Source organism: Haemaphysalis longicornis, unplaced genomic scaffold, assembly GCF_048455015.1.
Source record: "Haemaphysalis longicornis isolate Haplotype H1 unplaced genomic scaffold, Haemaphysalis longicornis Haplotype H1 scaffold_8, whole genome shotgun sequence".
In the NCBI taxonomy this organism is placed as follows: Eukaryota; Metazoa; Arthropoda; class Arachnida; order Ixodida; family Ixodidae; genus Haemaphysalis; species Haemaphysalis longicornis.
This window is the reverse complement of record NW_027526445.1, coordinates 32,871,518-32,895,132: the sequence shown is the minus strand read 5'-3', so window position 1 is coordinate 32,895,132 and position 23,615 is coordinate 32,871,518. Positions and strand designations below refer to the sequence as shown.

The 23,615-nt window shown below is 48.7% G+C and overlaps 1 protein-coding gene across 1 annotated transcript; it reads left to right on the top strand.

Moving 5' to 3' along the window:
- The first annotated feature begins 89 nt into the window (after positions 1 to 89).
- LOC144150153 (uncharacterized) lies at positions 90 to 23,552 on the top strand. The gene is made up of 10 exons (XM_077681992.1): positions 90 to 334; positions 427 to 588; positions 678 to 733; positions 859 to 950; positions 4,384 to 4,583; positions 9,562 to 9,586; positions 10,529 to 10,726; positions 18,692 to 18,962; positions 20,237 to 21,041; positions 22,350 to 23,552. The coding sequence occupies exons 1-10, from the start codon at positions 181 to 183 to the stop codon at positions 22,478 to 22,480; spliced, it is 2,094 nt and encodes a 697-aa protein (XP_077538118.1). The 5' UTR covers positions 90 to 180; the 3' UTR covers positions 22,481 to 23,552.
- Positions 23,553 to 23,615: the final 63 nt, after the last annotated feature.

The window sequence follows — 23,615 nt, the reverse complement described above, 5'->3', positions numbered from 1 at the left end:
TTTTGAGAGAAGTGATAGTTGAAATAAAATTTCATTAAGACATTCAATTCTTTGAGTTTTATCATCATCATCATGCCTTACATATGGCGGAATTTTTCGTAGCGACGCCGATTCACCTCTATGGTGGTTCTTCACTTCTTATGGGTGCTGTAATTTACGTTGTGTTTTCAAGTCTGGGCCATGTCATCGGACAAGCAGATCACTGAGTGCTTTAAGATGAAAAAGCCAAAAAGCTCACCTCCACCGGCAACGTCCGGCGAGCTTGCAACACCCAAGCGACGAATCGGAAAGTCGAAGTTGACCCCGAATAAACTCCGTCGTCCGACGTCGAATGGTACGGCAAGAAGATGACACAACGCTGAAGGAAAGCCGTAACTATTGAAGTCACTGAATAATCGCGTTTATTTTTTCTGCGCATGTGTGTAGGTTCCAAAGAAGGCAGCCCGCAAAATCACCCCGATCGAGCGTACAGCAGCCCGCCGGTAGACCTCGACAATTTGATCGTCGACCAGTTTCTGTGCTCACAAGACGTCGTTCACAACGATGTCGTTTGGGACTGCACTTCACCGCGTAACAGGATGCTTTCAGGTACTTATGCCAACACGTTTGCGTACGCTGTCTTCGAATTTCGTTACGTTGGAAACTACAACGCTGTTCGTACGTATTTCAATGCGCAGGCAACGCGCGAGGTGGATCGGACGTGGAAAGCTTGGTCAAGCTTTTCCGGACAAAGGTAGGCAAGCTAGATGACTCGTGAATAATTAGGCGTCGTTGGGGGTGGTTGTTAATGTGTGGATACCGCGAAAACAGGCATTGGCGGTGACTGGATAATTCCTTTCTGCGCGTCTGTAATTCCAGCCCCAAGAGGTCAAGCCGGCGACGTCGACTCTTAATATCATCACTGCGAGTTTTACGAAGACGTCGACGCTTGGGCGAGCAGCTACTCCGCGGTACGTTGAAACCATCTGCGTGTTCTCTTACTCCTTACCTGCGAGCTTTCAGTCTCGTAAGAAATGTTTACATCGCTCTTATTAACGCTCTGCAAAATGTTTTTGTTTAAACATCAAGTTAGCTTACAATCGTAATCTTTGTTGATTATTTGTAGCGTCGTGCCTTTTTACATTTTCAATAGGTACGCAATTAGCCAAGATGAAACTAAACGTTTTTAGAAAGCTATGGAGGCAATTTCGCTTTATTCCATATATTTTGCATTGCATATCTCACCGCAATTTTGTTTCACAGGAGATGATATTTTGCAGGGGAATTCGGCATTGTAGTGCCAAATTCCCCTGCATTTAATGGGATGTCTGTGGTTTTAAGCACAGATTTCCCATTAATGGTTCCCTAAACAAACCTGAAGCATACTGAAGTTCTTGTGGTCTATTTTATGGTCTATCACCACACTTACCCAAATGGGTATGTGTGCTGTCGACGCTGACACTTTCCAGCAGGAACTGAAAATTGGGCTGTAGCATGGCAGAATGCAATCGTGCGGTTCACCTCAGTTGTGGGTTAGACATGGACTCCGCACCTCAGACAACAAACTACGACGTCGGGTTTATATTTGGCTAGAATAAGTTGGCTTGGGCCCACCTAAACTTTTAATACACCAATGCAAGAAAATGGGTGACTGCAGTTACCGGTTGTTATTTTTGTAGTGTCGCGTCGTTACAGAAGCCATGATACCAGCAGCAAAGGAGAGATGTCTAGGCACAAGTGGCTTTGATGGTTTTGGACGGCCGCAAAGCTTGCTGAGATGCCATAATACTAGGGACAGTGACCAATTGTGTAGGAGATATAAAATTGTAATCAAATTTAAATTGTATTCAGTTTGATTGAGTTGAAGCAGAGCCACGTTTGTCTTGTCTTGTTCTTAGTCCTTGCCCCATTTTACGCGGTTGTTTCCAGGTCCAAACCTTCCCAAAGTGGAAATTTTACCCTGAAATTCTTAATTGCAGTGTCAATTTCTCAGCACATCCGCAAAGTTTTAAATACAAGCACACTGAGTTAAAATAAAACGGTTGTGCAGAGTGCTGTTGTTGCTTTGTTCTGGGATAACACGTAGTTGTAGTATTTGTAAACTGTTTCTATGGTTGTTTGTTTATACTGAAAATTCTTCGAAGAGTGCTCCTTGTACATTTTCTTCTGCTCCCCCCCTCCCCCCTTTGTTACATTGAGAAAACCAATCCTTACCGCGGTACTGGCATTCGCAGTTCTGCTTGGATGACAAGTGCTTGATAGTTAAGCTGTCTCAGGACCTTCAAAGGCAGTCGTGGTCTTTCTGACACTGCGAGTTAAGTCTTGTGCATTTTTTATGCTTAAATTTCATTTCATAACTTATTGTTCAGGATGGGTTGCTCAAGGTCTGTTTCTTTTTTATGGATTTACTCACCACCAGAAAAAGGGGTAGCAGAAGTGAGTCCGTATCTCATTCTCTTTTCGTGTTCGGCAAGGCTACTCATTCCATGGGGTCACTTAAAGAGATGTGAAGATGCACAAGAGCAGGGTTTCTCCCCTGTCACTTTTGCACGGTTTTGCGGTGCTTCTAAGGGGAAAGAGGGTGGAAGCATAAAGATGGTGGGAGCTTTCTTCGCATTGTACCCTCCACTGCCCCCTTCCTCCTCCCCTGTTAACCTTTCTCTTAACAGGTTGGCGAGCACCTAGTGCATTGGAGAATGCTCAAAATATCAAAACAATATTTTCAGAGATGCCCCAAGTACGAATTGGGGATTAATGTGTGAGCTGCTCCGCTATACCTTGCGCCCCTTTAACGTTGGCTTCTCTACTTTACAAAGGTGTGTTGCTTGGAAGACAAATTTCAAGGGGCAGCGTGGGTGGCCCTAAACACACGAAGGCCCTAGCTGGGCCATTTATGAACAGAATTTTTCTATTCAGCGAGAGAGTAACACATCAAGGGTTACATCCGAGAGACAGAGAGAGAGAGAGAAATAACCTTATTTTGGAGAGGCTGGTGATCCTAGGCGTCGGCCAAGAGCCCTTTGGCTCTGGCAGTGTCTTCGGCCAGCTGGACGGCCCAGACTTGATCCGCTGGGTCGTGGCTGAGCAACACGGTCTCCCATTGCTCCGCCCGAGTGATTCTGCGCGCGGGTATAGCCGCCTGCGGGCAGGCCCATAGCATATGGGCTAGATGTGCCCTTTCTTTACATTTATGGCATTTGTCCGAATGCTGCCCTGGATAGCAGTAGCTATATATAACCAGGTTTTGATATGAGTATTGCAAACCGCCATCACGGCATGAAGGAACTCAATCTAGTAAGATTAGTTGAAACTTTTGTTCTAAGCAGGATAATGTATGTCTCTCCGTTCTTAGACATTAAAAAGGACGAAGAACACAAAATTGACGCTCTCATTAGGCGAGCTTACAAGCAAGCTATCGGGATACCGCTTACCGCATCGACTAAACGCTTCGAGGCACTTGGGCTACACAATACGCTAAGCGAACTCATCGAAGCTCAACGCTCAGCACAACGAGAACAACTTACGTACAGCACGACTGGACGCCACATCCTCGACTCTATTGGCATCACTTACCCGAGCACTGCCCCAACCAAGGTCCCACTACAACCAGCCATAAGAGAAGGCATATCCATACCACCCATTCCAAAAAACATGGGTCCCGTGCACAATCTGGAGCGAAGACACGCGTGGGCCAAAGCCCTCCGCAAACAGTACGAAAAATCAGAGAACGTGGCATACGTGGACGCAGCCGATTACGAAGGCCGCGACGCCATGGCGTTCGTGGTAGTCGATAGGCAGGGAAATTCCATAGCTTCCGGCTCGATTCGCACGAAGGAAAGGAACATCTGGCTTCCGTCGCGATGCGCGGACCGGCAAAATCTTTCTGATATGGGCACCTGCCCACTCCGGCCTGGCCAGGAACAAGTGCGCGCACGATGTTGCTCGAGGATTCACCGACCGAGCTGACATCGACCCTAACACCCCATTCGCCCATTCGCTCCGGTGGTCAGGTAGGGATCGGCTCGTGTCCTACAGGGACATAAAAAATCACTATCGTCTGGCATGGGCCCATTTCCCCCCGCTCACCCGTCACTCAACAAGAGGAAATCCGTCGTATGGCGGCTACTTCTAACGAACTCATATCCGAGAGAGAGAGAGAGAAATTTTTAATAAGAGTTGAAGCGAGAAGGTACGTGGTTGGGGTCTTGAATCCTGGTCTCCATTGGTGCGGCTGGCCCTTCCCACTAGCAACAGTTGCGTGTTGGGGCAAGAACAGTTCAGATCACTCTCTCACATTGGTTTAAAAAGGCCCACTGCCTTTGAAAAGGCCTGGGGACATCGCAGCACAGGGTTGTGCTGGCTGCAACTGTACGGGCGGTTGGTTGGTTGCTTGGGTCCACACAGGAAGAAGACGGGGAAGGGGAAGAAGAAAGTGGCCGCTTCTTCTGCGACCAGCGCACGGGCCGTGGTGGAGCAGATGCAGGAGCTGTGGAACATCGTGCAGCAGTCCAAGCAGGACGGCTCCCAGCCACTCCCGTCCTCGCCCGCTACCGAGGCCACTCCTCCTCTTCCTCTCCCTCAGACCCCCTCAGAGCAGCCTGCAGGTCAGTGATGACACATTTCGCACTTTCTCCCATTTGCATTGGCTCTATCTTGAGGGGGAAGGGGGGGGGGGTGCACAGAAGGGGGTTTTGTTAAAGGCCAACTGAAGTCATACTTTTGACCTGTTGAAACCCCCATTCCTGTGTAGCCTGCCTAAAAGGACTGCAGGTACAAATTATGGCAGCTGAAACACACGCGTGCACGCCGCAAGTCTGGTGTACTAGAAGAGAGGGATGTGTAATTCGGGGCTAGTGGCTGGTTGGGGGGGGGGGGGGGGGTCGGTTTCTTTTGCTACGAAAATTGAGGAGCTCCGGTTGTAAGCAGTGCCCCTGGTGGCTGTTGCTTATTGAATGGCTTCACAAATTTTATTTGTTAAATTCATCCTTATTTATTGACTTAAATATTCTTGTTTCTCTATGTTGAATGACTGAAATGTCTATTTATTATAGGATGGCTCCTTGGTCTAATAGGGTGGGCAAGGGTTGTAGGAGAGAGGACAGAAAGAAATGAAAGAAGGGCATACACACATGCGTGTATATGATGTACATTTGCAGTCACATGCGGCGATCAATGCCTGCCTCGTGAGCGAACGCCCAGAGGGAGAGCAGTGTGTCGCGGCTGTTGTTGTTGGGGGTGGTCCATTCGTGCAGGGTGCTGATGTGCAGTGGCAGGTAGTGGGCACAAAGGTCCTGGTAGCCAGGGCACTCCCACAGCAAGTGGGTCACTGTTGGGCACACTTCCATGTTTTGTGAAACACCTTAAATAACTGTTGAGTTTGGTTTAAAAACTTTTAGGTGGCACTGATGAGTGAGGTCTTGACTTCAAATTGTGTCATTTTAGGTGATCTAATGGTACTCCTTAAAGGAGCCATGAAGAGAAAACACAAGTTTGGTTCATTCGAAAGATTGCCTCGTTAGAACCATAACGACACCACTTATAACGCAAACTTCGCTCAAATAAGCTACATAATTAGGAAAAAAGGAAATGACCATGCGACCCACCAGCTCATTTTCCGCAACAGAACCTATGATGTCACTTGGGAATGCTCTGCGATTGGCGGAGGCCGGCAAAAACAAACGCATGTTAGGCAGGGCTTACAGTTTGCATAGCGAGCTAAATGCCCGTGAAACATACTGCACATTCTTTTTATGACAAAGAACGGTGGTGTAAACGGTTGAAGTTCCGAACGAACACGCAAGCGTGTGTGCCAATGCGTACGAAACTACCGCGTGGCCGAGCTCGACATCTCGCCGCCGCGCGGACGAATTTTAGGGTTCGAGGCGCTCTGACCTTGGGGAAAAAAATGCCGTAAACACCGCGCATTGACGCTCGTATCTTTCTGGTCGAAGCAGAGAGCTCGCGCGAACGGCTTTCCATACACGACACCGGTTTACTGGCATAAGCGATACTGCTACTGAAATTGAACTGTTATTAACCGTAATAAAAATACGGTACATATGTACCAGTCTATATTCGTCCGTCGCGACGGGGCTGACGAGGCAGCGGTGCCGACGGCAGGGCGTTCGTCTGTTGTGGCTATCGCGGAATGGTCGCTTTCCCGTCCACCGTGTATCCCACAACTCTTGCCGCTCGTGCACTTACAAGCATTGAGCATGCAAGTGATGTAAGGTTGTTAAATGCAAGCCCGAGCTCCTCGGCAAGAGTTTTGTTCTCCGGATCAGGCGATTCCATGACTAGGGCTGCGGGTGCACTAGGTTTTACTAGTATTTTTAAAATGGCCGCCGTCTCGGTCGACTCCCGCGTGTGGGTGCTATATGGAGTCGACATACTAAGTATCTGTTTCATGGACCGGCCTGTATGACGCCATTGTTCACGTGACGAAATCTGCAATTTTAGCGGGAGATTTAAAATTTTGGCTTAAATTGCCTTATTTCTCAGTGAATAAAGCATCATTTGCTTCCGGGAAAGCGCTTGGGGTACTATGAAACACCTAATCTTTCGAATAAAACAAACTTTTGTTTTCTCTTCATGGCTCCTTTCAAGGGGCCATGAAGATAAAATGCAAGTTTGCTTCATTCAAAAGATTGGCTCGTCAGAATCATACTGATACCACTTTTAACGTGAACTTCGCTCATATAAGCTATATAAGTATGAAAAATGGGAATGGCCATGCGACCCGCTAGTTCATTTCCCGCAACAGAATCTATGATGTCATACCAGCCAGCGTTGCGATTGGCGGAGGCCGGAAAAAGCAAACGCAAATTAGGCAGAACTTATAAGCTTGCCGAACGAGCTGTTTGCGCTTAAATTTAGATCACATTCTTTGTATATCAGTAAGAATGGTGGGACAAACAGTGGAAGTTACGAAAGCACACGTAAACATAGAAGTACCGATGTATACTGCTGTTGGTACTGCGCGCACTATGCTTGGTTTAGCTGCACAGGACTGAGGGGCTTTGGGGTTGTCTCAGACGACACTGGCCGACTGATGCAAGCGACGATGTCCTACGTGACCGTATTTGTCGAGCAGGCACCATGTTTAATGAAACGATTATTTTCTGCATCAAAAAAACAAGCCAGGTTAAATACGGTCACAAACAAACCAAAGGCAGGAAACGGCTTGCTGCGGTATGGTGGTGCCGTCTAGTTTGGCTAACAGCACGCAAACCTCCACTCCACACCAAGTTTAGCAGAAAGATCTGTTCTTATGATGTCACTGCAAACATAGTTCAAATACACATTTTGGCGCGAGAATCAAAATTTTAGATTAATTTTGCAGCGCATAAGGCATCATTTGCTTCCAGACAAGCGCTAGGGGCACTATAGAACACGGAATCTTTCGAATAAAACAAACCTGTGTTTCAAGTTTTGAGCTTTCAAGTTTGAAGTTTTTGAAGTTCATTATTGATGCACAATGTAGCAGCAAATTTCAGAGTTACTGAAGTTTTGGGGGACCTCAGATGAAAATATTTCAGGCACCGTTACGTAAAAAAGGCAATGACGACTATACGTCAGATAAATAAACAAACCTAGTTAGTACCGAAAATCAGTATCTGAAAAAAACTGCAAAAGTAATGCCTGACATGAAATGATGAACAAAATAAATTTAATAACATTTGTAAACATGTATATTTATACGAAATAAGCTTGTACAAATACACGCTGCGGTGGCTCAGTGCCTAAGGCGCTGTGCTACGGAGCCTGAGGATGCGGGTTCAATTACCGGCCGTGGCGGTTGCGTTTCTGATTGAGGCGAAAAACAAATGCCCTGTGTGTGTTCGAGATTTCGGCACATGTTAAAGGTCCCCAGGTGGTCGAAATTAATCCGGATCCCTCCACTATGACGCACCTCATCGCCTGCGTTGCGTCGTCGCGTTTTTGAACCTTACAAGCTAGTACAAATGTTCAAAAATTGCTCAATAGAACTGTCAAAGCTAGGTGTGTTCAAATATTGAAAACTTCAAATATTCGATTTGAATTATTTGATTAAATTCGAATGGGACTTTTAAAATTCGGAATATTAGAGCTGCAGGGTAAGGCTCGTAAAGTAATGTAACCCTTTCAAAAATAAATATTCGTGTTGCGGGCAATTTCCCAGTACTTTGTTTCATTCTGACATAAACTAAATTCTCTCAAAGGCGAATTTCTTGGCCTTCCCCGGCTGTTTCGTTATTGCAATGTTCAACTGTATCAATGTTCATTCGTAGTTGGTGTGCGGCAGTGTGTACAGGGTTGAGCACGATGTTGCTACGATGTGCAGAAATTAGTTTTTAAAAAATGACCGGAATGAATAGGTGTCCCACACTAAATGACGCTAACAACACGAAATGAAAAACGAATACCTAATTAAGAGAAAAGAGAAAAACGGGTAGGCGTTAATAAACGCGCGACAAGTATTGAACCGATGGGCCACTCACACGTCTGCATTGTGACACTGTAATTGTAAGTTTGACCATGATAACAGGCCAAAACATGTTGGTTCATGCGTGCCACGATGCTGGGATATTGCATATCGCGCAATTTGCTTTGTGTTATTTCTTTGCTTTATGTTCTTTGATAGCAGAGGACCCCGGCTAGCTTTGCTAGAGAACGCTACGCGCCGTACACTAGCCCTGCGGAATCCGAAGACTCACGCACGGGTTCGGGTACTCACATGCGGTAGACAGGCTCCGGCAATCCAAAGTGAGGCTTTATTGCCTGGCAGATACAGTGCATACACCAGACAACACGACTATCGCTCGCGGGGAGACAGTGGCTCCTGTCGCTCGCTCAAGCCGCTGGGCTCAGACCTCGATATCCGTCATCACGGCCGCGGGAGCAGGGGAGGCATCCCGAGGCGACCGATCAGGGCAGAATCTCTCGGCAGAGTCCCCGCGGACCATTCGCGCGTCCCGCAGGTCGGCTCGGGGGGAGAGGAGGTCTCCCCCGGCGCTCGAGGAGAGGGCGGCGAGGGAGAAGGCGACGACCGGTCCTCCTTCCCCCTCGCTCTCCGCACACGTTCGCGGCAAGCCGGTTCGGCGCGTCGCGCGGGGTCGTGAAGAGGACACGACCTACGTGACGCGCCGGCTACCCAAGATGGCGGCTCCCAGCTCGCGAAAACATGTGCAAGCGAGGCGTAAGGAAACAAGGGTCCCCACAAGTTTATGCACCCTTCCAGGGGGTGAAAACTTTGATTTTTACAAAAAACAGTGAGCATTCATATTCGGAAAATATTCCAGAAATGTTCAGTTCGACTCTGATTGATCGATTGATTGCAGGGTTTAATGCGCCGATGCAACGCAGGCGATGAGGCGCGCCGTAGTGGACGGCTCCGGATTAATTCTGACCACCTGGGGATCTTTATCGTGCGCCAAAATCTTGTACACGGGCATTTTTGCTTTTAGCCTCCATCAGAAAAGTGACCTCCGCGGCCGGGAATCGAACCCGCGTCCTCGTGCTCAGCAGCTAATGACATTTCAGGATCCCAATAAAAGTTGGTAGAGTTTATTAGTTTATTTAGTTTTTCTGTTCATTTTCCAGGGACGACAACCAGTGATGGCTTAGGGTAAGTGTCCACTGCCTCTTTCTTGTGCGATATTTTGCTGAGCTTGCTGTTCGGTCTGCTCTGTTTCAGAGGGTATTGCATTAGGGCACTGGACGGAAGCGTTTGCACCGTGTAGGCCATTCTGTGCTGTGCAAATTACTTTTCACCCTGGGATATAAAACGTTCCCTGACTGTGGACACAAAAAAGCTCATTCCCACACACATTTTCTTTATCATTACCCACTGCTCACTAACGTGACGTGTGATGGGTAGTTTGATATCACTGCTTTCTTCGTAAGCTACATCAATTTGTTGCCATCCAGGATAACGGGGAACAGATTCGCGATGCTGTGTCGTGGGTTCTTTGCTCCCGTAAGGAGCAGCTCAATGAGGAGTGTGCTTGTGTCTGTGTCCGATCTTACCAATTCCATTGAACGAGTGTACAGTAATGCTTTTGTTTTGGTAGCATTTTGTGTGTGTCTGTGTGTGTGTGGGACTGGGAACCATTCTGTTTCCATTATGCTAATCTAAGTACTGTAATCCCTGATCTAAGTACTGGGTGTGTTGGTTCACTAGGTTCTTCTGCAAGCATTTCCAAAGGAGTTGAAAAAAGTGTTGCAGGGCCCCTTTAAACTTTCACAGATGAAACATCTGGAGTCTATCTTCAACCCTTACATATCCTAGACTGATTGCAGAGCTCTAAAATTCTTCAGCCGTAGCGAAGCCCCCATCACTTTTCCCCCTGGTGCCAGCATTCTCCTCGTACTCTGTGTCAGGTAGAATACTTTGAGCTCGCAACATGTGCTGCCTGAGCTTGACGTGTTGCTGAAGAAGGGAAAGAAGTTTCTCATTTCGGGGAGAGTTTATCATGATCTCGTGGGCCTTCTCCCAGGGGTGCTTTAGTTAACTGACTACATACAGCGTTGGCTACACTTAACTGTACGTGCTTTTGACTTTTGACAGAGAAGTTGCTCTCAAAGTGGAAGCGGAGGTCGCGCCTCAGCGAGACGTTGCCACCACCACCACCGCCAATGTGGTGCCACCAGCAGCAGCAGCGGGCGTCTTGATATCCGACGACGACGACTACGACAAGTGGATCATGGATGACGACAGCATCTTGGCGGCTGCCACGCAGGACATCGACATGCCCTCTCCGGCCAGGTATGTGCTTGGTGCTGGGTTCTGGGCATGATTACCCTCTCAGTGGCAAGTGTACCAGATGGGGGGGTCTACTATACCTTCTGAATGCCAATCTGGGCATAAAGGGTGTTGCTACAGAGCTTTGAAACCCCATCTAGCTGGCTACGGTAGGCATAAGCACCACCAAACATTCACTAGGAGTTTGCGGCGTCGTGTGTCACCGCAATCGGTTTAACTCACCGGTCCAACTCACTGCCTCCAAGGGGCTTAGATGAACGAGGGGCCTTATTACTTCGGCAGTACGAGTAATTATGCAGCGATTGCTTATGCAAAGCAAGGTGATTACGGTATAATGTGTGCCTTCGTGACGGGTGGCTAAGCAGTGTCGGGAAGGTAACTTTTCTCGTTAAAAGGTGCGTAAATTGGTCAAAAACGATACTTGAAGCAGGACCGACACATTCGTGACTTTAACCTGGCACAATGATTAGCTGGTGTTTACCCATGAATTTCGGGTCCCTTTAACTCTTTCGGGACCACCGGAAAAAGTGATGAAAAAGGGAGGTCTCGGTACAAATTTTTTTTACATAAAGCAAAGGCACCATCCTGCCTTAGCATATACCAAAATGCAGCTAATTATATGTTCTTTTACATACAATACCAAGTTTTACTTCAACACTGACGATAGAACCATGAAAAAATCTGAAAGTAAGAACTTCGTAAAAAAACAAGTCCCTCAGCTTATCGCTCCTTCGGGACCACTGCCAGCTGCATTAAGCCCGTGCGGCAACGACCAAGACACTTCTGGGACGTCGCTCCCACCAGGACAAGTGAGTCCTGTGGAACCTTCAGACTTACCGCTACCAGACGACATGGATGGCATGTCAGAATCGTCTAACTCTGTTTCCGATACTATTGTTTACGCTAATGAAGCCATGGCCTCTACTGAGAAATCAGAACTCCCTCAGCATGTGCTTCCCCCGAAGCGCCGCCGTGACTCCAAGCGCTCCTACCGGCCGCTAGACATCAGTACCGTCCCGAGCCCGCTGAGGCATGGGGTCGTAGTAGTGATCAAGCCTAATGATACATCTAAAATCATCACTCGATTCAACCCGCTTGTCATCAAGGAGGGACTAGAATCTTTGGCTCCCGCTGGCAGTGGCGTAAATCCAGAAAAATCACAAGGGGGGACACACATCTTGCCAAGGCGGCCATTTTGTTTTGTGCTTTATTTTCATTTATAGACAAATTACTATCGTGATTTGAATTAAAATAAGAAAAACGAGCACGCTAACGAGCCCGGTAACCGCAAGCAATTTCAAAACAAATTGCCGGAAATAATTTTAATTTATTTCGGCGAACCACAGCGGAAACAGGTTTTACCTGCTTTCAGTGATTCCGCTTGCACCTTGTGCACGTCGCCGATTGTGGAAAACGAACCTTCTTTTTATTTAGCGGGAACGGGATGGTTATTTCAGCTCGTGCAGTACTTCAAAAAACAACAGTTGTTTTAGCTTTCAAAGGTAAATGAAAGATGAATCTCAAGAGGGGGGACACTTGCAAGGGGTGTCCCCCCCAGCCCGAACACAAGGGGGGTCAGGACCCCCCTGACCCCCCCATGATTTACGCCACTGCCCGCTGGTGTACTGCAAGTACGACCAAATCATAGACTTAATCTGCTGGCCATTGATACACGCAATGCTGATGCCACGGAGCGCCTTTTGAAAATATCCTCCATTGCTGGAATTCGTGTCCAGGCATATGAGCCACGCCCCATCAACTGCGGGGTGGGTGTCATCAGAGGTGTTGCCACGGACGTCAGCTATTCTGACATCCTCAGTGCACTGCGCCTCAGGGCCCCAGTAAAATGCGCCCGGAGACTTGGAAAAACCTCTGAGAGTGTTCAGATTGTGTTTGCAACTGAAACGGTTCCCGAGCACGTCATCATTGGATACACGCGCTACCGCGTGTACGAATATGTGGAGACACCCAGACATTGCAAGAACTGCCAGCGCTTCGGGCACGTGGCGGAAGTCTGCAAGCTATCACTACGATGCTCACGATGCGGAGGCAGTCATGACCGTACAAAGTGCGCCGCTGAAACACTTCATTGCCCCAACTGCGGAAAAAAGCACGAATCGACCTTTGCTAAGTGCTCTGTACGACGACATCAGAAAGCGATATTTAAAGTATGTCGGCGAACCACGTCGATTATAAGTCAGCGAAGTCTGCTCTATCAGAGCAACGCAACACTGGGAGAAAGGGCGTCCTACTGAGACAAGACCAGTCCGCTGCAGGGAGTTCAACGTTTGCCAATGTTGAGGAAGACTTCCCTCCGCTACCGGTCGTTCAGTGTGAGCAGCAGGCTCCTGCCGCGAAAACGCAACCGGAGAGGGCGCCAGTGGTTACTCGTGCGTCTGCACTAAAAAGTGTCCTACCTGCCCATACCTCCGCATCTACAGCGGAGCCTGCATCGGCACCGGCGACAGCGTCACTGCCAATTCCAGCTGTGCGGACGTCGAAGTCGGCCCGTCGAGCTCCGCCAAGAGAAGATAGTGGTCGAAAAGTTGACCGGAGTTTTGGTGGGATTTGGACAATGATTTCGCCACTCGTGGACGCTGTACGCAGCTTCCTTGCTTCCCTTGCGTCTCCATTGGCTACGGCTCTTGTCACACTCCTGGATTTTGTCTCGCCCTTCCTTGCTGAATGGCGGTAGCTACTGTAACTCGCGCTCCCTCACCGTTAAAACTGCAGGAAATTCGAAACAAGGCAACAATATTTCAGTGGAATGCTTGTGGACTCCAGCAGCGTCTGTCTGATTTCCGCCGTTTCGTGCAAAAGCATCACTTCCCGGTGATCGCCATCTCGGAGTCGCGATTATCCAAAGATATTCGTCTCTCGGGCTACACGGTCTTACGATCGTCAACTGGAGTGGCGTTAACAAGGGTCCTCCTAGCTTTGCGTAATGACCTGGCCATTATAGAACATAGCATTCCACCCGATGCGTCAAACGAATATGTGGCAGCTACAGTGCGAGGCGGCGGCTTGTCCTTCACTATTATTGCTGCCTATATACCCCCTCGTGTCGCACTGGACCTACATCGACTTGAAGGCATTATTAATGCTACCCCAGCACCCCACATTCTGACGGGGGATTTTAACGCCCACCACCCGTCATGGGGAGGAAGAAAAGTGACAGCTAAAGGGCGGCGGCTTTTGGACTGTGCTCAACGGTACGACATGTTTGTACTCAACACTGGAGAACCAACGTTTTTCCGTGGAACCGTGTCAAGCGCCCTTGACGTCACCATTGTGTCATCGCAGCTACTAGCTAGAACGAGTTGGATATCTGACATTGAAACACACGGCAGCGATCACGTCCCGGTTTACGTCACTGTTGATGGCTTACAGGGTAGTCGTTCTCAACGGACACGGCGTTGCTCTGACTGGACGTCTTTCCAAACCACAGTAGAGGAGAAAGTGGACTGTTCGTCATCTTATGACGACTTAGTAGAAACACTTTTATCGGCCAGGTCTGCCTGCACTAAGTATTTGAGGGTACAGGAAAGGTATACTACCGCCGATGCAGAGTGTGAAAGACTTCGTGCAGTGCGTCGGAGAGCCGAAAGAAGAGCGCGCCGGACGCAATCACCGGAAGATATCCGAGATGCTAGAAGAGCACAGAAGGCCATTCAGAGGCACATGAACAAGTTGGCCAAGCTCGAGTGGACGTCTTTTTGCTCCAAGTTGGACCCCAGGAAGCCACTCTCGGGAATATGGCACCTGGTTCGAAGTCTCCGGGCACCACCGACACAACTTCACCCCTTCAACTCTGTTTCGCTAAGCATGAACATCAGTGACCTGGACGCTGCAAACGCCTTCTGTAGAAAAATTACCTCTTCGCCGACATCAAACATAAGACACACGCCGCCCACAAGTGCGCTTGCCCTAGCCATAACATCACCCATGGATGAACCGTTCTCCATGGCAGAACTCGTCGCTGCGCTGACCTCAGTCAAGAAAGCTACATCACCTGGTCCGGACAATGTCACCTACACAGCCCTTTCCCATTTGGGCGAAAATGGAAAGAAGTGCCTTTTAGGCATCTTCAATCGTTCTTGGGAAGCTGGCCGCCTAGAGCAAAAATGGAAGCACGGGCGTATTGTGGCTGTACTGAAGCCAGGCAAAATACCGACTTCCATCGAGTCCTACCGTCCTATTGCCCTCCTGAGCTGCGTCGGCAAGCTTATGGAAAAAATGGTGCTCCATCGCCTGGACTGGGACCTGACCACTCGCAACGCATACCCGCCACAGATGTCTGGCTTCCGCAAGGGACGGAGTAGCATTGATAATGCCTTAGCCCTTGCTAACAGCATTAAACAAGCCAAAACACAGCGCAACATTACAATCGCTGTGTTTCTTGATATCAAATCAACGTATGACTGCGTGTACCATGAAGCTATACGCTCGGCCATGAGGTCTTCGGGCCTTGGGGGTCGCATGTATGCATGGATCTCGGACTATTTAACCGATAGATGCATCTACATGTCAGCAGACAGCGGTGACACACCGCTATACAGAGTGACCCGTGGTGTTCCCCAAGGTGGTGTCCTCAGTCCAACGCTCTTCAACATCACTATGATGGGCATAGAGAAGTGCTTGCCGCAGTCAGTGGAAATATCCTTGTACGCGGATGACATCTGCATATGGAGTGCCGGACGCAACAGGCGGGTACTGCGTGCGAGACTGCAACGGGCAATCAATTCCATTGCGGCGTTTCTAGGAACCCGAGGCCTAGATATATCAGCTGGCAAGTGCGCTGCCATCGCTTTCACAAAGCGTGATGTATCAAATTATGGACTCAGCGTTGCAGGCTGCACTATCCCCTATGTTCCGCACCATAAGTTTTTGGGTGTGACATTTGACAGGTCTCTGACTTGGTCAAAACACGTCCGCTAAATAAAAGACAAGCTTGCGTTTTTCGTCAACATTTTCCGCATGTTATCTAGCAACGCCGGCGGATGCAACGTCCAGTCTCTTCTTCGGCTGTATGACGTCATGTGCGTAGGATTGTTACGCTACAGCCTTCCTGTTCTTCTCCCCCTCTCAAAAGGAAATGCCAGAGCCCTGCAAAGTATGCAAGCGCAGGTCCTGAGGGTGTGCATTGGAGTTCCGAAGACCACATCCACGGTGGGAACTATGGTGGAGTGTCGACGACTGGCACCACTTGCTCTTGGCACGCAGGAGGTACTTCGGGCTCAATTGAGATTTGCAGCACGGCAGCAAGGTCACCCATTAGCACTCAGCTCAGCCACTGAAGTGCGAGACCTTCTGCCTCTGCATTTCCAGCACCCTTCTCCGTCGCTACAACCGCCTTGGATGTACCCGCGTCTGCAAATTACAACTGGAGTGCCCGGCATTACCCGCAAACACGATATCGCCACCCCTGCCTTAAAGTTCTTCGCCTTGGAACTGCTGTTCCAAAAATACAGGGCCCACACCCATCTATACACGGATGGGTCTGTGACAGCTAGCTCATCGGCTATAGGAATCTGGTTCCCTTCCTCCTGTACCGCCTTCAGCGCAACGCTTAGCCACAGGACGACATCCATGGTCGCCGAACTTGCCGCTCTGCGGGCTGCTTTCGCCTACATCATCAAGCAACCAGCACGTCAGTGGGCAATCTTCACGGACTCTCGGGCGGCCCTTCAGTGCTTAAAATCGTACCCGAAAGAACAGCTTGTTTTAGACATCCATGCATTGCACTTACAAGCTCTAAATGCACACCATCATGTAGAGCTTCAGTGGATTCCTGCCCACTGCGGTATAACTGGAAACGTCAAGGCAGACACTGCGGCATCGATAGCGCATGATCTGCACGGGCCAGTGATACCGATACCGTTCTCCAGAAAAGATGCTTCTGCCCTTGCGTCCAAGGCTGCCTGGAGATTTCAGCGATCCATGTGGGCTGTTGTGCCGCATAATTACGCGCCGCTTCACTCCATAGACCCGCACGGGACCTTTAGAATGCCTGAAGGACTTTCCAAGCATGACGAAGCGGTTCTTCACCGTGTGCGGCTAAATGTCGCTTACACCAATTACTTTCGATTCAAGATGAAACAGGCTGCTTCCCCCTTGTGCACTCTTTGTGACGTGCGCGAGGACCTGAACCACGTGCTATGTGAGTGTACGCGGTATAGAGCCGCCAGAACGTCCCTTTTAGTGTCCTTGGGTCTTCCGCTGTCTAGAGGCCTAACTCTCAGTGACGTGCTAGGCCCTTGGCCGAACGCTAAACGAGCATCTCGAGCGACAAAAGCTCTATTGTCTTTCCTGCGAAGCACAGGACTTGATCAGGCTCTTTAAACAGGACTCTCTGAATGAGCGCGTCATCTTCATCACAGTCATTATCACCATCTGTTCATTGATTTCATTTTTTCATACATCTGGTGTAGCAAGCTAGGCGCCTTGGCCAGGCTAACCTCACCAGCATCATTAAAGACTATTCTCTCTCTCTCTCTACGGAAAAAGATAGAAAAAAGCGTAGTATAAAATTATTAAAAAAGAATAAAATTATTTCAGGATATACAAAATCTAGCACAATGCTTTGTTTCTTCATTGAAAAAGTTTGATGCGGCTAGGTGTAACTGGTTTTTTGTTTTGTGTGTGATCTCTTTGGCACTAGGGCCATGGCTACGTCGTCGCCCAGGTACATGCCGGGCTCTTGTCTCGGCAAAAACTTGATCCGTTTCTGCGCTGGTGGCAGGAGATCACCGCCATAGGTAGTTAACACCCTAGCGAATAAATATAAACCAGCCAGAACATAGTTCGAGCGCACATACCTACTCCAGAGCCAATTGAAACCGAAACCAACACCCACCTTTGAGCGCGATTTGATGTTCCAGGCTGATCGACACCCGAATCTTCACTCGAGCTGAAACCCGATCTCTAAAGCCGCATTTCGACTCTTCACTGCCACTCTCATCGTTAAAATCCACAGTAGAAGGCGAAGATATGCGAGCCGAGATGAGGCAGATTTCTTATCGCGCTCGCACGAGTATGACGCCATGTTTGTTTACATTCGAAACCACTGCCCGTCAGAATAAAATATCTGACGCGTTGCCGCCTGGCGATAAAAAAAGAAACTTCACAAAAGAGAAAACTCCAGTTTTCAAACTATCTCCTAGATGTCGCTAGGTGTTCCATTGAGCGAAAATTTGTATTCTGCAGGCTCGCGAAACCATCGATCATATGTGATCGATGGCCTATGGAGCGGTCCCGAAAGAGTTAAGCTGTATAAGCCTCTCCACCTTGCATTTTTCATGTACTATGGGTTTCAAGAGTTTTGCTCTGTGTTGTATTCGATAATTACAGTATTAAGTACAATAGCATGTTGGCCCGTGTTCCAGCTACAGTAAACTACATAGTTCTTGAAGCATGACTTGCGTTGAAACTCTGTTAGTGAAAGTCTGTTTAACTCGAAACATTGATTCTTCGCCGCCGAAGAAATTACCGTGAAAAATTTGGCCCGCCAAACATTCGGCATTATTTTTTGGGGGGAGGCTTAGCGCAAAGAAGACGAGGACAGTGGAAGACGAGACAGATGCCGTCTCATCTGCCTGTCTTGTCTGTCACCGCCTGTCACTGTCTCAACTGTCTTGTCTGTCACCTGTCTCGTCTGCCACCGTCCTCGTCTTCTGTGCACTAGGCCTCCCATTAAGTATGTGCCAACTAGCCCAATAAGACGTTTTATTGAAGTACCGTTCTATTCTGCATTATCACTATTCATGGCATGCGAGGCGGTCATTTCGTGGTTGCCCACTTCTTTCGTACGTTTCCGTTCATCCGAGATAGATGAAACATTCTTGCTACGTTGTGCTACCGCAGTGGAACTTCTTTTTCGCAAAGAAGTTTTTCCTTGCCTCGGCGACGTGACCGTTTCAGGGTCACTGCTCACCAGATGGCTTTTTCCGCCCCTTCTCCCACGGTCAGGAAGTACTCCAAGACGCCAACGCGGCAGCCGGCGCAAGCGAAACCGTCGGGCGGTGGTGGTGGGGCCGTGACTCCCAACGTGGGCTCTCCCATTCCGCGCAAGACACCACTTTTTGTGTCGCCCCTGCGGCGTCCGGCCAACTCCTCCACGCCCAAGGGGGCCAGTGCCACCCGCAAGTCACCGCGGCTCTCCCTGCTGTCGCTGAACCGGACACCCTCGCCCCTGCGTCCACCCCCGGTCAAGCCCGACAAGGCTGCTGACAACGCACCGGTGAGATGGCACGGGCAGAAATCTTTATGAGCAGCGCTGTGTTTGAAAGCAGGTTGTGGCTGTGAGGGCTGGCTGTTACCAGCTATGGCTGCCAGAGTGTTCAACATTTGGATTGTGGTGCACTGGTGCAGCACCCTAATTACACCCTAATTAGGGTGTAACGGGCTGAGGGGTTGGTCAAAATATTTTGCAGAACTTTTGAGAGCGTTTCTGTACCCCCTGTCTTGTTTTGTAAAGCTTTTTCTGTGGCTTCACAAATCTTTTCTGTTGTTTAGAACATACCGTGCTTCCTGGCTTGCATGCGCTTTTGTTTGTTTTCGTGTTTTTCTTCTTTTTTTTAACATGAAAGTGTTTTATTCCGGGATTCATGAGATTTCACTGACGTCATATCCGTAACGGAAATGGCGCCAGTACAATGAAACAAGCGGCCTGTAGAGGGTGCACCCCTGCACACAGGGTCTTCTTGCGGGGAAGCAAAAACCTTTAGTACTAAAGAGTATGTTATACTTAAAGTTGTTCGTTTTCGGGTTTTATATTTTAACACGCAAGTGTTTGATTCCCGGATACACAAAGATTTCACTGATGTCATATCCGTCATGGAAATGACACCAGTACACCTTTGGTGAAGTGACCTGCCAGCAGAACGTCACTCGCCAAGCACACCCACAACACAGCTGCCAACCCACAGATCATGCTCAGATGCAGGTTTCGCAGCACATTTCACTTTTGTGTTTTACTGATTCCTGTGGCAGAGGAATCAACCAGTTTTTCTTATCTTTTCCCTCTCTCCCTTGGCTACTATGCATGGTAATGATATCGCGCAGCTGTAAGTTTGTTTTTTCCAGGCAGTATATGTGTACTTTTCACACTGAACTGCAATTGAAACAAAGCATCTCAAATTCTGCAGGCTTGGCAGTTGCATTTAATTAAGTTTTGTGCCATGGTTTCAGTTTTTGCCACTTCAGTGAAGTAAGGCCTTGCCACTATTCTTTGCCTTGTTGCGTTCTCTCCACCCCCATTGTATGGTGGCTCAGAAAGCTGGTCTTGATGGTTGACGGCAAAGCAAATCTTTGTCAGGGCATAATGCTCTTGCAGGGGTTCTTCTTCCCCAATCGCTGAACGCATCCGTAATGCAGCCATGGCCCATTGAATGTAAGAGCTGTACCTCGTAGCTTGCTGGACAAATGAGCTCAGTGTGTTAAGAATCTCCTCACTACATCCAGGCAGCCATTTGAGTTCACCGTTAACAAAAGCCATTTGCATCGATATTGCAGAACCCTCCCCTTGAGGCATGCTCGAGAAAGTCCTCGACTGAGGTGCTGTTCGAGGACGACGACGAAGACGACCTGCTCGACCAAATCTGCAGCACCTACGAGCAGCAGCAGCAAATGGATACCAAAGTCGCAGCCACAGCCGTTTCTGCGTATTCAGCCAAGTTCTCAACGGCTGCTACTGCTACTTTGAAACCGGCAGAGAGGGCCAGCCCCGCTGTGAAGCCAGTAGCCAAACCTTCCAGTGGCACCTTCGCAGTCCCATCAGCCAACACTGCCTCGAGCTCCCTCAGAACGGACATCCCCAAGCTGACGACAGCTGCGGGCGATCCCGCCGGGAAGAAGATTGGTCCCCAAGGGGTTGTCAGCAATGGCAGTGCCAATCCAAGCCGGCCCAAGGCGTCCCTGCCGGCCAAGTGTGCTGCCTCTCTGCTGAGACAGGTCTCAACTTCGACAGCACGGCCTCCTGGCCAGTCAACGAGGCCCACAACCTACGGGAAGCCAGCGGCCTTTGGTGTACCCTCGCACTCAAAGCCGTCGACTGTGGCAACGAACCAGCCGAAAGTCGTCCTTGAGAGATGTGCCGCGGTTCCCCCGAAAGCCTCGTTGGGGGTGAAATCGTCCTCCCTGTCGTCTCGCAGTTCCGCCCCGTCAAAACCACACATGCACGCCAGCTCCGCTCCTGTGGGGCGGCCGCCGGTTGGTGCTGTGCAGTCTGGCGGCAAAGCCGACACTGGCCTGGACTTCGACGATGACGACTTCGACCTCGCCACTCCGGAGGTCATGTCCTGGCTGGAAAAGGTGGAATGTGAGTAGCGTTTCGTGTTGAGCGGGAGAGCATTACTTGCTGAGGTTGGTGTTAGGGTGTGCCTGGCTAGTGTTCGCAAAGGGTGTGCACGAAATCACACACCAGATATGTAGTCCTATTAACTGAAGGAAAAAGAAGTGACGCAGACAGGAATTAAACCCACAATGGCCGTTAAGGCAAAATGTATGTTTGGTTCATGAAAAAAGGCTGCGTTGTCCTGATAACAATGATACCTATGTTATTGCAAACTTCAAACAAGTAATCCAGATACTACGGAACATGCATAAAGAAGTGGCTACTCCCCCGCCACTTTCCGACGACGTCTGTGTGATGCCACAGAATCTCATTTGTGCGGTTGGCGGCTGTCTACCCAAGACGCTCCCTGGAAACATGACCAGGCAATTGTTGCTGCAATGCGAAGTTTGGACATTTTTTAATGTTTCTTGCAGTTTTTTGCAACAGGAGAACTGTGATGGGAAACTTTTCCATGTGATTCGGTGGTTTTGCATAGCGGCATGCAACGATACGCCATTGTGTGCGATGATGTGCTGACTGAAAATATGGAGCGAAAAAACTTCCCATTTAAACGCTCAGTCGATCCTGAGCATGTTGGTACACCCGCGTTGTGAATCGGCAAAGGCTAAGCATAGCCACTAAGAAAAGCAATGAAGTAATCGTTCAAGACTGAGCTAGTATGCATAGCTGACAAATAGCATAAGAAAAAAGCGGCTCAGCTTGTTTGGCTTTTGTTTTTTAGTTTTCTCCGACACCACTGCACCGAATAGCGCTGGATTGTATCGTCACATTTTTGGTGCATGGTGATTGCTGAGCATGGGTATGTCTCTATCTATAAATCCATCCATGGTACGCATGCAGTTGAAAGTAACGACAGTGCGTGTTTTCGAGTTTCGGCGAAATCTTCTGCCACATGCGTGGCCAACAGTTTGCAAGTTTTGAAGTGACTCCATTGGAACTGAAAGCTGCCTGCACACCTACAGTATCGCCGCGAGGCAAAGAACTCTTAAATTCACGAATTTGTGCCTTGTTTACTTGTTACCGCTCCGGTACATCAAGGGTTTTTCACTCTTTGGAATGGTATTGTTATGTGAGTAGCCTATAGTGGATGTTACCTTTTATACAGGAACTCCTACTACTTCTACTACTACTCCTACTGCTACTCCTACTCCTACTACTTCTACTACTACTACTACTAAAGCTTCTACTGCGCACTCTAGGGCAAGTGCTGCAACAATTTTGGTGCTGCACGTTTTTCAGCTGTAGCATCACCATTCTCTGTTTCTGTTGCAGCCCAACCCAGCAAGAACCAGCGCTGCACCCCGGAAGAGATAGCCAAGAAGCGTGAGGAGGCGCTACAGCGGCGACGTCTCAAGGCAAAGGGGCCAACAGAGTGGACGGGCCGTTTGCGCGTGTCAAAGTGAACCCTCACGCCAGAACCCAGCGAGAGGCTGTGTCTGTGTGCCTGTAGACATCAAGGAGGACATCGTGGACGAAGTGCTGCTATCCTCAAGCTGCCTATCTCGCAACGTCGCTGAAGCCATGCAAACCCGTTGTGGACACTTGACGCATTCCAGGTTTTGGAGGGCCTCCGTCGACTGTTTGCTGGACTGCCTGTTCGCAAGGACTGTCCAGTTTGGGCTATTCCTCTGGTGGTTCGGGTGCTTGTCACCTGGCCAATGTGTGGCGCGGTGTTTTTATTGGGACTTTCTCGTGAAAGCTGTTTACGAGTGATTGGGATCGTGGGGGTTCCTTCTGCCAGAGGGGCCTTTGAACTGGGCGATCGGTAACAAGTCAGGCTGTGGAGTTTCTTCTCTAACCGCAACAAGGGCTGATTCTCGGCATTAAATTGTCCTGTGAAATGATGAAATGTTGAGCCTGCTGCTTGCCTAGCAGTGGTGCTGTGGAGCTGCCTTCAAATTGCATTATGTGAAATGCAGTCATGTGTTTGGTACGTTTGAGTGCTACACAACGTTATTCATGCAGCTCGTCTCTTTCAACATGTTGCTGATGTATCTCTGTGTGTCTGGAATGAAAAGTCATCTGCGCATTAATGATGTTATGCGGACCAAAGCTATTAACCCTGCCTACGAGAAACCAGTGTTCAATGCTTCTTACTGAATTGTGCCACAAAATGTTTTTTTGTTTGTTTATTGATACTGTTGGCAAGTTTGTAAGTGCGAGTTCACTTTGTTAAGCCACGTCTTTCTGGGGACCATCTTCATGCATGTAGCAGAAAATTTCTTCACTGTCTCTCTAGAGATTGGCGCAGGCCTAAAGCAATATTATTTTGTTCAGTTATTCAGTTTTATTATTACACTGCTCACCTAAAAGTTAATCGTCGACTTCATTTATATTTAAATAAATTCTCAATTTTTTTGGGAGGTGGAACTTTTATTTGCAGCATTCGTAAAAACACGTGTTACACATTTCTGGTTACAGGTTTGGAAGAATTCTTTTGTGTGCTGAAATTCTTGGTACTATAATTTTGTGTGGTGAACCCGAAGGTTATTTATGATTTTTTAAGACAATAAACTTGTCTACATTGTGCTTTTGTTG

Coding starts and splice junctions, on each gene's coding strand:
- LOC144150153 (XM_077681992.1), top strand. CDS start 181: ATGTCATCGGACAAGCAGATCACTGAGTGCTTTAAGATGAAAAAGCCA. Junction 10,727..18,691: donor GACATGCCCTCTCCGGCCAG/GTATGTGCTTGG, acceptor TCCCACGGTCAG/GAAGTACTCCAAGACGCCAA. Junction 18,963..20,236: donor AGGCTGCTGACAACGCACCG/GTGAGATGGCAC, acceptor TCGATATTGCAG/AACCCTCCCCTTGAGGCATG.